The sequence below is a fragment of the Vipera berus genome, assembly GCF_964194415.1.
Source record: "Vipera berus genome assembly, chromosome: W".
In the NCBI taxonomy this organism is placed as follows: Eukaryota; Metazoa; Chordata; class Lepidosauria; order Squamata; family Viperidae; genus Vipera; species Vipera berus.
Genome location: NC_138210.1, coordinates 50034564 through 50048365, shown reverse-complemented (window position 1 = coordinate 50048365; position 13802 = coordinate 50034564). Strand labels below are relative to the sequence as shown.

Below are 13802 nucleotides of genomic sequence, written 5' to 3'. Positions count from 1 at the left end.
TAACCTGTAAGACTTCAAATGGAATTATTGCTTCATTTATTTATTTGCTTGGGGCAACTCATCGAGGATATCTTTCATCTCCTCTCATTTCACAATGGAACTACTGGGCTATCTTATCGTGCCAATTCTGTGTAGAAAATGGTGGGAGGTCAACATAAATTGTGGTTGTATGTGATGACACATTATATTACATCTTATTGACCAATACAGATATACTATACCAAAACAAATTAACAAGCACTCTGATAAATTGATAGATTTGAGAGCCAGTTACAGGATTTAGTTCTTTTTGGAATCCAGCTTTGATAAATGAAGTAAGAGCCAAAACTTTTTTGCAGCAGCTTCTCTTGGCGTGGAACCCAGACTGAAAAGAAGGGACGACCTTATCAACAAGTTGGCATATGCTATTATAAAGTAATTGTTCCAGAGCTTTATAGCAAACATTATACACTAGGACAAACCTGTACACTAGGGCAATTTTTTTAAAAAAAAATTCATAGCTGAATAAGGGTGATGGGTATTTTGAGCCAGCAGATTGGCAGTTGTATTTTTAAACCCTTTGACCTACTGCAAGAGGAAATGAGCTGTCTACAACTGTAGAATAGCAACTGTTGAAAAAATACTTTAAGAAGAAGAAAACAAACAACAAAAACTCCAGCATTCTTCTTCCTCCATGAGTCTTTGGTGCTTTCTGAGCTTGGTGGCTTTCTTGCAGACATTTCATAATCCGGACTAGGTCACATCATCAGTGCTAATGTTATCTAGTTTGGGTAATGAGATGTCTGCAAAAAAACCCACCAAGCTCAGAGAGCACCAAGGATCCTAAAATAATAATAATAATAATAATAAATAATAATAATAAATAATAATAATAATAATAATAATAATAATAATAATAATAATAATAATTTTATTTATATACCGCCCTTCTCCCGAAGGACTCAGGGCGGTGAACAGGGCAGATATATAAAAAATACAAAAATACAAAAGTTAAAAAGAATTAAACATGTGCCCAACTAAAAACAGTAAATACATATATTAAAAATGACAATAAAAACCCAAGCCATCCCCCATCAGGCCAGGCCGGCTTGTTCAAATAAGAGTGTCTTCAGATCGCGACGGAAGGAGCGAAGGTCGGGCGCCATCCGGAGCTCAACCGGCAACCGATTCCATAGCTCCGGGGCGCCCACAGAGAAGGACCTCCCCCTGGGGGCCACCAATCGACATTCTCTGATTGGTGGCACCCTGAGGAGGCCCTCTCTGTGGGAGCGCACAGGGCGGAGGGAAGTTGATGCCGGCAGCAGGTGCTCCCTAAGGTACTCCGGACCCCTGCCATGTAGGGCCTTGAACACCATTACCAGTACCTTGAATCTCACCCGGAAGACAACAGAAATAGAAATAGAAATACCATAGAAATAGAAATGTTCCTTATTGGCCAAGTGTGATTGGACAGACAAGTAATTTGTCTCCGGCCCATAAGCTCTCAGTGTGCATACAAGCAACAAGTGATAAATCATGATCATAATCATAAAATACAATAATCATAAATCATAAAATACAACACTCAGTGACACATAGGATACTAAATCAAACCAATCAACATAAATCATAATAGGATCCTAAATAAAAGCAATCCTGAGCGACAAATATTCTCCTTTATCCTTCTTCCTTCTTTGCCCTAGGGTACTGAGATTTGGGTCCATTCCTCTATTCATTCCTCTAGTCCAGGGGTAGGCAACCTCGGCTCTTTTATGACTCATGGACTTCAACTCCCAGAATTCCTGAGTCAGCTGCTAACTCAGGAATTCTGGGAGTTGAAGTCCATGAGTCATAAAAGAGCCGAGGTTGCCTACCCCTGCTCTAGACTATACATTAAAAGTCTCCAAAAATTTATTAAGATTCTGCAGACAACTTAAAATTCCCCCATTCTAAAAGGACACATTTAGTTTTTTTGGCAGCTGCAAAATAGGTAGGGAATCAAGATAAGCAGATTTCCTCCACGAAGCTGTGCCCTCTAAATACTTCTCCTGTCGAATTTCTGCCGGTTGTATATTTTATATATGTATATATATAAAAGGCTGTTCTCATTCTTCGTAATGCATCCGAAGCAAACTCCTCATTTCCCCCGAACCCCGGTCTGTGGGAACGGCCAGAATTTGGCCTCCCAAGAATTTGGTTTCTCAGCCTTCAGCTTTCCCAACCCCCCTTAACTGGCCTTCACGTGGATTACGGTGCAGAGCATACTCTCCTGGCTCACGGGCAGGCTGGCATGTGGGAGGTTTGGGAAACGCTATGATAAAGCTTTCACATATATCTGTTAGTATCTTGTTTTTGTATGATCTCATGGGCTCCTGAGAAGTTCTCACTATGTATGTATCCAATTATCTATGTATCCAATTATGTATCCTATGTTGTATGAGACTGATGGAGTTTTTTGTAATGTTGGAGGTGAATAAAAGTTCAGCAGGCAGTGCTCAAGGAGGTTTTTTGTGGAGACTAGGCTGCCTGGCTGGTTCAGAGCAACCCTATCGACCCGGGCCTGAATTCTTTTCCCTTCGTCTGAATTCCTTTCCCTTCATCTGAATTCCTTTCCCCTTCAACGGTCCTTATCTAGAGTGTTTCCTTTGGTTTCCTAGCAACCGTCCCCAAAATTCTCTCCCGCCCCTCTCTAATTCGCCCCCCCCCCCGCATCATGTGAACTTCAAGGATATGACGTCATCACTGGGTTCCCTCTATCATTCTGTAGGCATTACCTATTTGCAAAGCCGCAGGATTGTTATAACTGTCTGGTGTTTTGCAACTGCTCTTTGATTGTGCCTTAGGAAAAGAAAAAGAAAAGTGTGAGGATTTCGCAAAATCCATTTCCCAGGATACGAGGACGATCTTGAGATGGAAAGGGAGCATTTAGGAGGGACGCAAGAAAGGGAGAAATCCAGAGACAAAGGTAAGAAGAAAGAGCCCATCTAATGAGCCTGAAGCCATTGGAAGCGGAGCGGAGAAAACAGACAGACGCTGCCGATTTCTTTTATGCGAGGTTATAACCTCTGAAAATAAGGGATCAGTTTTAAGAGCTCCATACTGTCTACGCAAGGCAAAATCACCGAGCAAGCTGGTGCAATTTATTAGTATCCAAATTATGCAAGATTTTTTTTTAGTTATATGGGACTCTTCTGCAGGCTCGTTGTGTACAGCTTGAAAACTTGATGTAGTCTTGAAAAAGCCAAGAAAGTGGAAATCAGAATAATATTTGGCTCTGTATATCAGAACTAGGTTTTAAGCTGTATAACTGGCAGGAAGGCATTTGGGGGAGTTGAGAAATGAGGAAGTGAGACAGACAGTGGAGATGGAAGGGATATTTTAAAACAGGAGTGTTTTAAACAAAGATGACAGGCAGCGCATTAATTTATTCATATATTATGTTTTTTTAAAAAATTTATGCTCTCCATATGGGGTTACAATTCTTTCTTTCTACTGATTCTGTACCACAATGGAAGAACAATTGGCCGGTTAGAAAAGCTGAACCATAGGAAAACATTTAAGTAGATTATTTAGTTGCCCAAGGCTCCAGCATGCCAGGAATTGCAAAGATGCAGCTGTTTGAAATCTGCAAATTTTTCTGTTTCCTCTTTTGAAACCTGCCCGTTTGCTGCACTATGCTAAAAAGATTCAGGATTGGGAATGGTTCTTAGCATCTGCTTGTTTAATTGCTACACTAAAGGCTCCCCCCCACCCCCCAAGCCCTATAAATTAAATTCTGCAGGCTGAGTGCTTAACTTGCATTCAGCTTCCAACCAGCCCAATGAACATCTCAAGGCCAGGTAGCAGCTGTCTTCAGCCACAGATGAATTGAATTTCATAGCTAGTGATAGCATGATGCACTGGGCCACAAGCTGGTATATCACGTTAGCCTGGCATGCAATGTAGCGGTTCACTCTGTTGTGCAGACCCAGAAAATTAGACTGGGCCAATCTAAGTTGTGTTACTGCCTGCCTTCTGATTACTGTAAAAAGAATCTGCCATGTTGAGATGCGCTTTCTGCAGTTCTATTTTCTGTTATTTGGATTTATGTTCTCAATGAAGGATTCCTAGTTACAAGATTCCCTGTCTGCCTTGTGCTTTCTACAAGTGAAAAACAATATATGGATTTGTAGAAAGATTATGGGAGTGGTTAGAATATTTGTAGCTCAGGGTTGAATTGTGAGGTCCTTGGTGCTCTCTGAGCTGAGTGGTTTTCTTGCAGATGTTTCATTACCTAAGTAGATAACATCCTCAGTGCAGAATCACAGAATAACACAATTGGAAGGGATCTTGGAGGTTTTCTAATCCAAGCAGGAAACCCCTATACCTGGGGTAGGCAACCTTGGCTCTTTTATGACTCGTGGACTTCAACTCCCAGAATTCCTGAGCCACCCATGTTGAGGGGAAAGGGAGAGGTTTCCAAGCTGAGCCATGTTGGCTCAGGAATTCTGGGAGTTGAAGTCCATGAGTCATAAAAGAGCTAAGGTTGCCTACCCCTGGACTATACCATTTCAGGCAAATGGTTGTCTAGTGTCTTCTTAAAAGCCTCCAGTGTTGGAGCAACCACAACTTCTGGAGGCAAGTTGTTCCACGGATTAATTGTCAAGATATTTCATCTTAGTTTTAGGTTCTCTCCTTGATGAATTTCCATCCATGGCTTCTTGTCCTGCCTTCAGGTGCTTTAGAGAATTCCTTGATTCCCCTCTTCTGTGTGGCAGTCCCTTAGATATTGGGACACTGCTATCAGTGCACTGATAATGAAACAAAATTTCATTGATTTTAATGAAATTGGTAATGAAATGTCTGCAAGAAAGCCACCAAGCTCAAAGAGCACTAAGGACTCCACAAGGTCATGGGAGCTACAACATCTATAATCCCCAGTGATCTGAGCCAGTAGACGTACTGGCTGGTGTTGTGGAAAGTGCAGCCCATCATATCTGGAGAAGGTTGTTTTAGCATTCCTTGCTTATTAAAAAGAGAGGCATCAGACTGACCTCCTCCCAAATATGCCCCACATTTAGGACAACATGGGATTTGGGCCACTGAAAACTGGGGTGGAAGGTTTGAGTGAAAAGATCCCAGGGTGTCAAGGGAGCAAGTGTGTCACTGACAGCTGTTTTGGATACGAGATTACTTTCCATGCAGAAAATGGCTCCAGTTAGGAGAAAGTGATATCTGTATACAGCTACTCCTTGACTTATGACAACAAGGCAGTTGTGATTTTTTTGCCCCATTTTACAACCTTTTTTGCAGCAGTTGTTAGAATGACTGCAGCTGTTAAGAGAATCATGCGGTCACTAAGCCAATCTGGCTTCCCCCATTGACTTTGCTTGTCGGAAGCCAGCAGAATAGAATAGAATAGAATAGAAACTTTACTGTCACTTTAAATGTACACTAATCAGCATACATTAAAATGAAATTTCGTTCCATTCAGCTATCAAAAAAACCCATTACGCATATACCCATATACATACGCGTATATGACACAGAGAAACATCACAGTCCACTTCGAATGTATAAATATACATGGCAAAAAAAAAGAATCCTGCAAATTTACAAGATGGATGGCATAAGGAGCAAAGCTGTTACAGAATCTAGTAGCTTTGCTATAAATACTTAGAAACCTCCTCCCAGAGGGAACTAACAGGAACAGACTGTGAAGTGGGTATGTGGTGTCCCTAACAATGCTTTGAGCTCTAAGCACATAACACTTATAAGCAGTATCCTGAATAACGGGAAGTGAGTGTTCTATAATCTTTTCAGCTGTCCTTACCACCCTCTGTATGGACTGTCTATCTGAGGCACTGCTACCACCAAACCAAACAGTGATGCAGTTGGTTAAAACACTCTCAGTTGTACCTCTGTAAAAAGTGGCCAGGACAGAAGGAAGAAGATGTGCTGGGAGGGTTACAAATGGGATTGCATGACCCCGGGATAGTGCAACTGTCATCAATTCATGCCAGTTGCCAAGCATTCGAATGTTGATCACGTGACCATGGGGTTGCCGCAATGTTTGTTAAGTGTGAAAACTGGTCGTAAGTCACTTTGTTCAGTGCCTTTGTAACCTCGCACGGTCGCTAACTGAGTGGCTGTAAGCTGAGAACTATTTGTACTCTTTTTTTCCTACTCTCTGCAGGTGTTGAGATTGGAAGTCTTCTTGAGATGGAAGATCTCCAGATGGAAGCCCCAGAGGGAGGACTAGAGAAGCAGGGCCTAGAAGCCACTCTGAGCCTGGAGCAGAGAGGATTAATGCTGGGGAGTATGGAGAGAGAAGAAAGACCAAGAGGGGTCCTTGATGCAGGCTGGAAAGAGCAGGCAGAGCTTGAAGACCCCGATAACTTTTCAAGAGCTGAGGATTGCCAAAACCAGGCCAAAGTAGAAGACCAGAGGTGGAGAAGCCAGGTGAGAAGACGCCGGATGAAAGAGGTTTCCCAGGATCCTCCAGGTTTCATCAACCTCCTGGGGATCCTGGAACCCCCACCTGCTCTTCCACCCACCGCACCCCACAGAGTAGTGAACAAGCCCTTCCATTGCACGGAGTGTGGGAAGAGTTTCTCGCAGAGCTCCGTGCTCATCGAGCACCAGAGAATCCACACAGGCGAGAGGCCCTTCGTGTGCAACGTGTGCGGAAAACGGTTCTCCCAGAGCTCCACCCTGATGGGCCACCAGAGGATCCACACAGGCGAGAAGCCGTTCGCTTGCCCTGAGTGCGGACGGGGCTTCAGCCGCAGCTCCGCTCTGACTGAGCACCAGCGCACCCACACGGGAGAGACCCCCTTCCCCTGCCGGGAGTGCGGAAAGGCCTTCAGCCGCACCTCCAACCTGGTGAAGCACTTGCGCACCCACTCGGGCGAGAAGCCGTACAGCTGCGCCCTCTGCGGGAAGCGCTTCTCGCTCAGCTCCAACCTGCTCAAGCACGAGCGCACCCACTCAGGGGAGAAGCCCTTCCCCTGCCCCCTCTGCGGGAAGCGCTTCAAGAAGAAGACCCATCTCGTCTCGCACAACCGGGTCCACACCGGAGAACGGCCCTACCGGTGTGAGCAGTGCGGGAAGTGCTTCTCCCAAAGCTCGTCTCTGATCGAGCACCAGAGGATCCACACTGGGGAGAAGCCCTACAAGTGCCCCCAGTGTGGCCGAGGCTTCTATGTCAACTCCAAACTGGTCAAACACCAGAGAATCCACACGGGGGAGAAGCCCTACGCCTGCTCGGCCTGTGGGAAAACTTTCCGATACAAGCAGCAGTTTCCTCGTCACCTGGCCCACGTCCACCCAGGGGAAGAGCAGGTTTCTGTCCTTAACTTGGGGACCAGTGTTAATATGCTACTCTCCTAGGGTGTGCCCCAGGGCCCGGCAGCTGGCCTTTAAGTACCAGGGCTCCAGTCCCAGTCAGAGGCAGAATCGTTGCCAAGTACGGTGGATTCCCTAGAATAGCATCTTATGCTGAACGGTTAAAGCTGTTTCTGAGATGGTGCCAACTACATCGAGGTAGTCCTCGATGTGTGACCACGATTGGGCCCAGGTCCTCTGCCGCTAAGCAAGACAGCCGTTAAATGAATTTTGCCCCATTTAATGACCTTCCTTGCCACGGTTATTAAATGAATCACTGCAGTTTTTACATTAGTAACACATTTATTAAGTGCATCTGGCTTCCCCATGGACTTTGCTTTGTCGGAAAGTTTCAAGAGGTGATCACATGACCCCGGAACACTGCAACCGTCATAAATGTGAACCAGCTGCCAAGCATCTGAATTTCGATCATGTGACCCGTGGGGGATGCCACAATGGTCGTAATGGTGAAAAACGGGTCACAGGTCACCTTTTTCACGTAACTTCAGATGGTCAGTAAGCACATGGTTGTAAGTCAAGGACTTACAAGCCATATTTCTACCTTAGTAAATGTCACTAAGTGAATGGGTGGTCCGCTTCATGATTCCACCTGCATGCTCGTTTAAAGGAGCCACTTCCCTAAATTACAGAGTTTTCTTGGGGGGGATTTATGCAGTATGTCCCTAAGACAAAGGCCAGGCAGCTTCAGAGGGTTTCCATTATAGACAATTCACAATAGTGTCAAGAGCTATCAACTTGACATCTTGTTGCAGGTAGTCCTCAAAGTTACGATAGTGCCCAATAAGAGATGACTGATCGCAGCATTCCAATAATGGTCATGTGATTACAATTCAGTTGCTTGGCAACCAGCCTGTATTTTAAGACGGTTGCTGTGTCCCGGAATTGCATGATTGCCATTTGCAACCTTCCCAGCTGGCTTCCGACAAAGTTAATGGAGGAAGCCAGATTTGCTTAATGACTGCATGAGTTGCCTAAACAGTCTGGCAAAAAAAGGTTGTAAAATGGGGTGTGGTCATGTGATTCACTTAACGACCTCATCAGTTAATAAAAGAACTTCCAGTCCCAATTGTGGCTGCACGTCAAGGACTACCTGTATGTTAACTAACACAATGTAAGTATTCTATTCTGCTACTGGATCAAACTTGTTTTATGTGGTATATGAAACCCAAAGCTAATTACTTTGCTTAACTTTGCTTTTTTGTTACCATACTGGTCAGGACATAGGCAGGTTTTAGTTTTCCATCTGCTCTGAGAAAAAGTAAAAGGATTTTCTTAGGATCTTATTTTTTTTGTTGTTCATATTTTGTAGGGAAAGCATAGTAGGATTTTATTTTCTGGGGTTTTTGGTTTTTTTGTAACCTGAAGTAAAGGTAAAATTGTACTCTGAACTTCTTTTATTGAGCTAATTACAGTATTATCTAGAAAATATTCATTAACCCTTTAAAGAAGTTTCATTAATATTTACATTATTCAGATGGCATATTTATGATAACTACAGACAACACACACACACACAAACACACACACCACAAACTGACATAAAACTCCATACTGATCTTCCAGCAGTTCTCATTCAAAGTAATTCCTTTCATTGCCAGACTGTAAAATTATGTCTGAGAGCTGAGACATTTTGACTATTGATTGGATTTTAGAATAACTATAAAAACTTATAAATGCCCTTTTATCATTATGGAACAGACCAATCTTTCTAGAGGTGTGACTGTTCGGAATCTATAGGATTGCTCACTTTTTCTGCTGATGACTCGTACAAGATCCATTTCAGGCTCTGTGTACCCTTTACTACAAAAACCATGGGCGGGAGGAACCATCATTAGTGGTGAGCCTGTGACATCTCATGGACTCATCTCAAGAAGCGAGCAATTAGACAAGGTGGTGATCTCCAAAAGTCACATATGAGCTTCTCAGTAATTAAGTCAATCATCAGATCGTTGACAAATTTGGGGGGGGGTTGTTAGTCAATGCTCTTGAATTAGCTTCAGAACTTCGTAAGAGCCAGGATGAAACCAAAATGAAATCAAATGCATCCTACTTAACACACATACCTGTAACTTAGTCATTTCCACAGAAACTAGTGTTTCAGTCATTGAGACTGAACTTCCTGTATCAGGTAACATGTTTGAAATAGGCTGTGGTCTGGTCCTAGTATTACGTGACAACATTGGAATAGATAAGTTCTCAACTTGATTGCTTCATTGTGGCAGTTGCGTGTTTGGATAGGGGAGTCGTACAATGGCGAAGTCACTTTCCTTTTTGAAACAAAACTAGCTAGAGAAATAATCACAAGGTAGTAAGAACTGTGAGTTTTATGGATTCCCTCTTTAGTTAGGGCAGAAAGAATGCAGGTAGACCTCAATTTATGATGGGTCACTTAGCAATGGACAAAGAGCCTCCCCAGGGCTGCTTATGACCCAGATCTGAAATTCTGATAGGCCCTTCATTGCTGTCACAGGATTGCATTTGGGTTGCTCAGCAACTAGAGCCTATTTACAGCGATTTGCATGGTCCCACGGTCACATGACCAGGATTATTCAGTGGGTTTTTATGCTAGAAACTGGTGGTTACTTCCAGATTTCAGCAAAAAAAAAAAACTCCCATTGTGGGCAATGGATTCACTTAACAACCACAGCATTTAATGATGGCGGCATTTGCTTTGCAACCGCCATATCCACTGAACGACCACCACACAAAAGATCACAAAATTGGGCGCGGTCTTGTGATCTGTTTAACGACCAGCAGGACTCAACAATCATAAGTCGAGAACTTTCTACAATAGAACAAAAGTCTTGAAATTCCTAGTGTTCCTGGGATAGGACAATAATTGCAGAATAGCCTGGCATGTTCGGTGTTGCACCCACTTCTGTCCCAGGTATTTTGCAAGATTAAATATATGTGCTTCGGTGCACAAAAAGTCCCTATCATCGTTTCTGCCTGTTGTCTCACTGCTGTGTTATGTCTCCATTTCTCACTCAGACGTCGTAAAGAATCACTTTGCTAAAAATAACAACTTTCCAATCAGTTGCTAAAATAATTTAGTCACGGACATAATGTACAGGCCTGTTGAATTTCACTTCCAGATAATTAACAGGGTACAGAAACACAAATCCTGTATCAGTTACATACTGGGTCTGTACTGGAGTAACTATATCAGCTCACTAATAAAGTCAGGGTTACAAGGAAATGCAGGCAGTCCTCAACTTATGACGACAACTGACCACAAAATTTCCAATGCTAAGCAAGACAGTTAAGTGAGTTTTGCCCCATTTCATGATCTTTCTTCCCACTGTTGTTAAGTGAATCACTGCAGTTTTTAAGTTAGTAATATTGTGGTTAGGTGAATCTGGCTTCTCTATTGATTTTGCTTGTCAAAAAGGTCACGAGGTGATCACATGACCCTGGGACACTGCAAAAGTCATAAGTACATGCCAGTTACCAAATGTCTGAATTTTAATCACATGATTATGGGAATGCTGTAGTGGTTGTAAGTGTGAAAAAAAGATCATAACTCACTTTTTTTTCAGTGTTGTAACTTTCAACAGTCGCTAAATGAATTGTTGTAAGTCGAGAACTACCTGTAGATATCTTTGGCTGGTTTCAAAGCCTTAACTAATTCCTACCGCATTCTACTGATTCGTGACTTAATCACACATATTGCATAATTCTGAGAAATCATCCATTTTTTTCTATGTCAATCCATCCTCCTCCAATTTTTAAGAAAATGTAGTTGCCAGCAGGGTCAAAACAATTAAGTTGCTGTAACCCAGTTATCCCAAAACCGTAAATTTACAAAAATACTTCTTTTTTTTCATTCAGTTAGTACCGATTCTCAGAGACTGGTCAATTCCCTACAGTTTTCTTGGCAAGGGTTTTGCCAAGTGATTTGCCGTTGCCTCCTTGCTAGGGTTGAGAAAAGGTGTCTGGCCCAAGATCATAACCAGCTGGCTTTGTGTCTAAAGCGAGAGCCGTGGAACTAGAACTCAACTGATGCTTTCATTACATCACCAAACTGGCACTCATGGGGAAATATGATACCAAACAATGGGGTGTTAGAATATAAAGGTTCCCCCGCACATGCGTGCTAGTCGTTTCCGACTCTTAAGGGCCGGTGCTCATCTCCATTTCAAAGCCCAAGAGCCAGCGCTTGTCCGAGGACGTCTCCGTGGTCATGTGGCCGGCATGACTAGACGCCAAAGGCGCACAGAACGCTGTTACCTTCCCACCGTAGTGGTCCCTATTTTTCTACTTGCATTTTTACATGCTTTCGAACTGCTAGGTTGGCAGAAGCTGGGACGAGTAACAGGCGCTCACTTTGTTATGCGGCACTCGGGATTCGATCGGCCAAACTGCCGACCTTCTGACTGACAAGCTCAGCGTCCTAACCCACTGAGCCACCGCGTTAGAATATAAGATAGAGCAATTCCTACAACGAATTTGAGGAGCAATGTGAAATTTAAAACATTGCTTTACTTACCATGATAGCACTTAAGTTAAAACTCACAAAATAGGGCAAAAAATGTGTCTGAAATCAAAAATTATGTTTTAACAATGTAACAAAAGCCTTGTTTCCATTTCTGCTGCCCCTTCTCATAGAGAGCAATAGAAACATCCCTATCCTTTGTATGTTAAGTAAGCTTATTAGTGTTACTCTTGAATAACAAGTGAGTAAAAAGGCTGTGTATAGAATATTTGCCCCAGTGCAGTTTATTAATTTTGTACTGATGGTGTTTCAGATTTATTGTAACCATATGCTTTCACCAATGTTTCTCAGTAATGGCTCATTAAAAATGTAATTTCCTACAACCCACAAGCTTTGTCTGCAGTGCATCATGTTTATAAAAGTAAAAAAAATTCTTCCTGTTCTCATCAGATAAAAGTGTCAGTGAAAAAATACATCAGATAATCGCATACATTACATTCTACACAAGATATCATGAGCCTTATCTCCTTTTAATCAACCTTTGTCAGATCTTGGTACGTGATGTATTTTGATGAGTCACTTCAAGTTTAATTATCTGAAATACTTGCAGTATAAGAGAATAGCAGAGTTGGAAAAGGGACCTTGGAGGTCTTCTAGAGCAAACCCCTGTTTAAACAGGAGATCTTATAGCAGGGCTCCCCAAACCCCGGTCTGTGGACCAGTACTGGGCTGTGGCATGCCAGCACCCAGTCTGCACAAACAAGCAAAGCCCCATCTGCAGGATGCAGGCAGCACACAAAACCACGTCCCCTCTGGTCCATGGAAAAACCTGTCTCCTCATAACTGGTCCCTGGTGCCCAAAAGATTGGGGACCTCTGCCCTATACCCAGTGCTTTTTTTGTAAAAGAAAAAGGTGCCAGAACTCACACGTCATACAACCCACCTTGCCTATCCTACAAGGTTCCATCCAAAAAAGGTGCCGGAACTCCGTTCTGAGCGTTCTATGAGAAAAAAAGCCCTACCTATACCATTTCAGACCAATGGCTGTCCAGTCTCTTCTTAAAAACCTCCAGTGATGGAGCACCCATAATTTCTGAAGGCAAGTTGTTGCACTGGTTAATTGTTCCTGCTGTTGAGAAATTCCTCCTTAGTTCTAAGTTGGTTCTCTCCTTCATTAATTTCCATCCATTGCTTCTTGTCCTGTCAGGTGCTTTGGAGAACCCCTCGTCTATGTGTCAGTCCCTCAAATATTGGAATGCTGCTATAATGTTGCCCCTGGCCCTTCTGGGTGTGATGCATAATAATAACTAATGATGAAGGGTAAAATTAATAGTACTTGCTTTATTCTTTATCCAGCAGTTTTCACTAAAAATAATTCCCATGGGGAGCAAAAGGGCGTTCAACTGAATTTGACTTACAGCTGGAAAGAACAACCTTCACCAGGCTAAACAGTGCCCTAGCGATGTTCCTGAACTACAACTCCCAGCATTCCTCCTCATAGGCTAGAGTGGTTGGAATTTCTGGGAATTGTAAATTAATATCTGAAGGACCATCCGGTGTCTGGCGTGGTATCCTTGGGGGGGAAAAAGCTCAGGCTTCAGCTTAATATCACCGTTCACCCTGAATCAAATAATAATAATAATAATAATAAGTTGGAAGGGACCGTGGAGGTCATCTAGTCCAACCCCCTGCTCAGGCAGGAAACCCTATACCATTTCAGACAAATGGCTGTCCAGTCTCTTCTTAAAAACTTCCAGTGTTGGAGCATTCACCACTTCTGGAGGCAGGTTGTTCCACTGGTTAGTTCAAGGGTCTTCAAACTTGGCCCTTTTATGACTTGTGGACTTCAACTCCCAGAATTCCTCAGCCAGCCAGCCTTTTATGAAGTCCACAAGTCATAAAAGGGCCAAGTTTGAAGACCCCTGGGTTAGTTGTTCTAACTGTCAGGAAGTTTCTCCTTAGTTCTAGTTTGCTTCTCTCCTTGACTAGTTTCCATCCGTTG

At 43.0% G+C, this 13802-nt stretch overlaps 1 protein-coding gene across 1 annotated transcript; it reads left to right on the top strand.

Annotated features, from left to right (window-relative positions):
* The first annotated feature begins 2752 nt into the window (after positions 1 to 2752).
* Positions 2753 to 8844, top strand: LOC308675970 (uncharacterized protein). Its single transcript, XM_081341661.1, has 2 exons — positions 2753 to 2944; positions 6155 to 8844. Exons 1-2 carry the CDS (start codon positions 2890 to 2892, stop codon positions 7348 to 7350), a joined length of 1251 nt encoding a protein of 416 aa, XP_081197787.1. The 5' UTR covers positions 2753 to 2889; the 3' UTR covers positions 7351 to 8844.
* Positions 8845 to 13802: the final 4958 nt, after the last annotated feature.

What these genes read in the sequence shown, in the direction of transcription:
- LOC308675970 (XM_081341661.1), top strand. Translation starts at nt 2,890, where the DNA reads ATGGAAAGGGAGCATTTAGGAGGGACGCAAGAAAGGGAGAAATCCAGA. An exon ending in GGAGAAATCCAGAGACAAAG is followed by an intron (nt 2,945 to 6,154) that starts GTAAGAAGAAAG and finishes TACTCTCTGCAG; the next exon opens with GTGTTGAGATTGGAAGTCTT.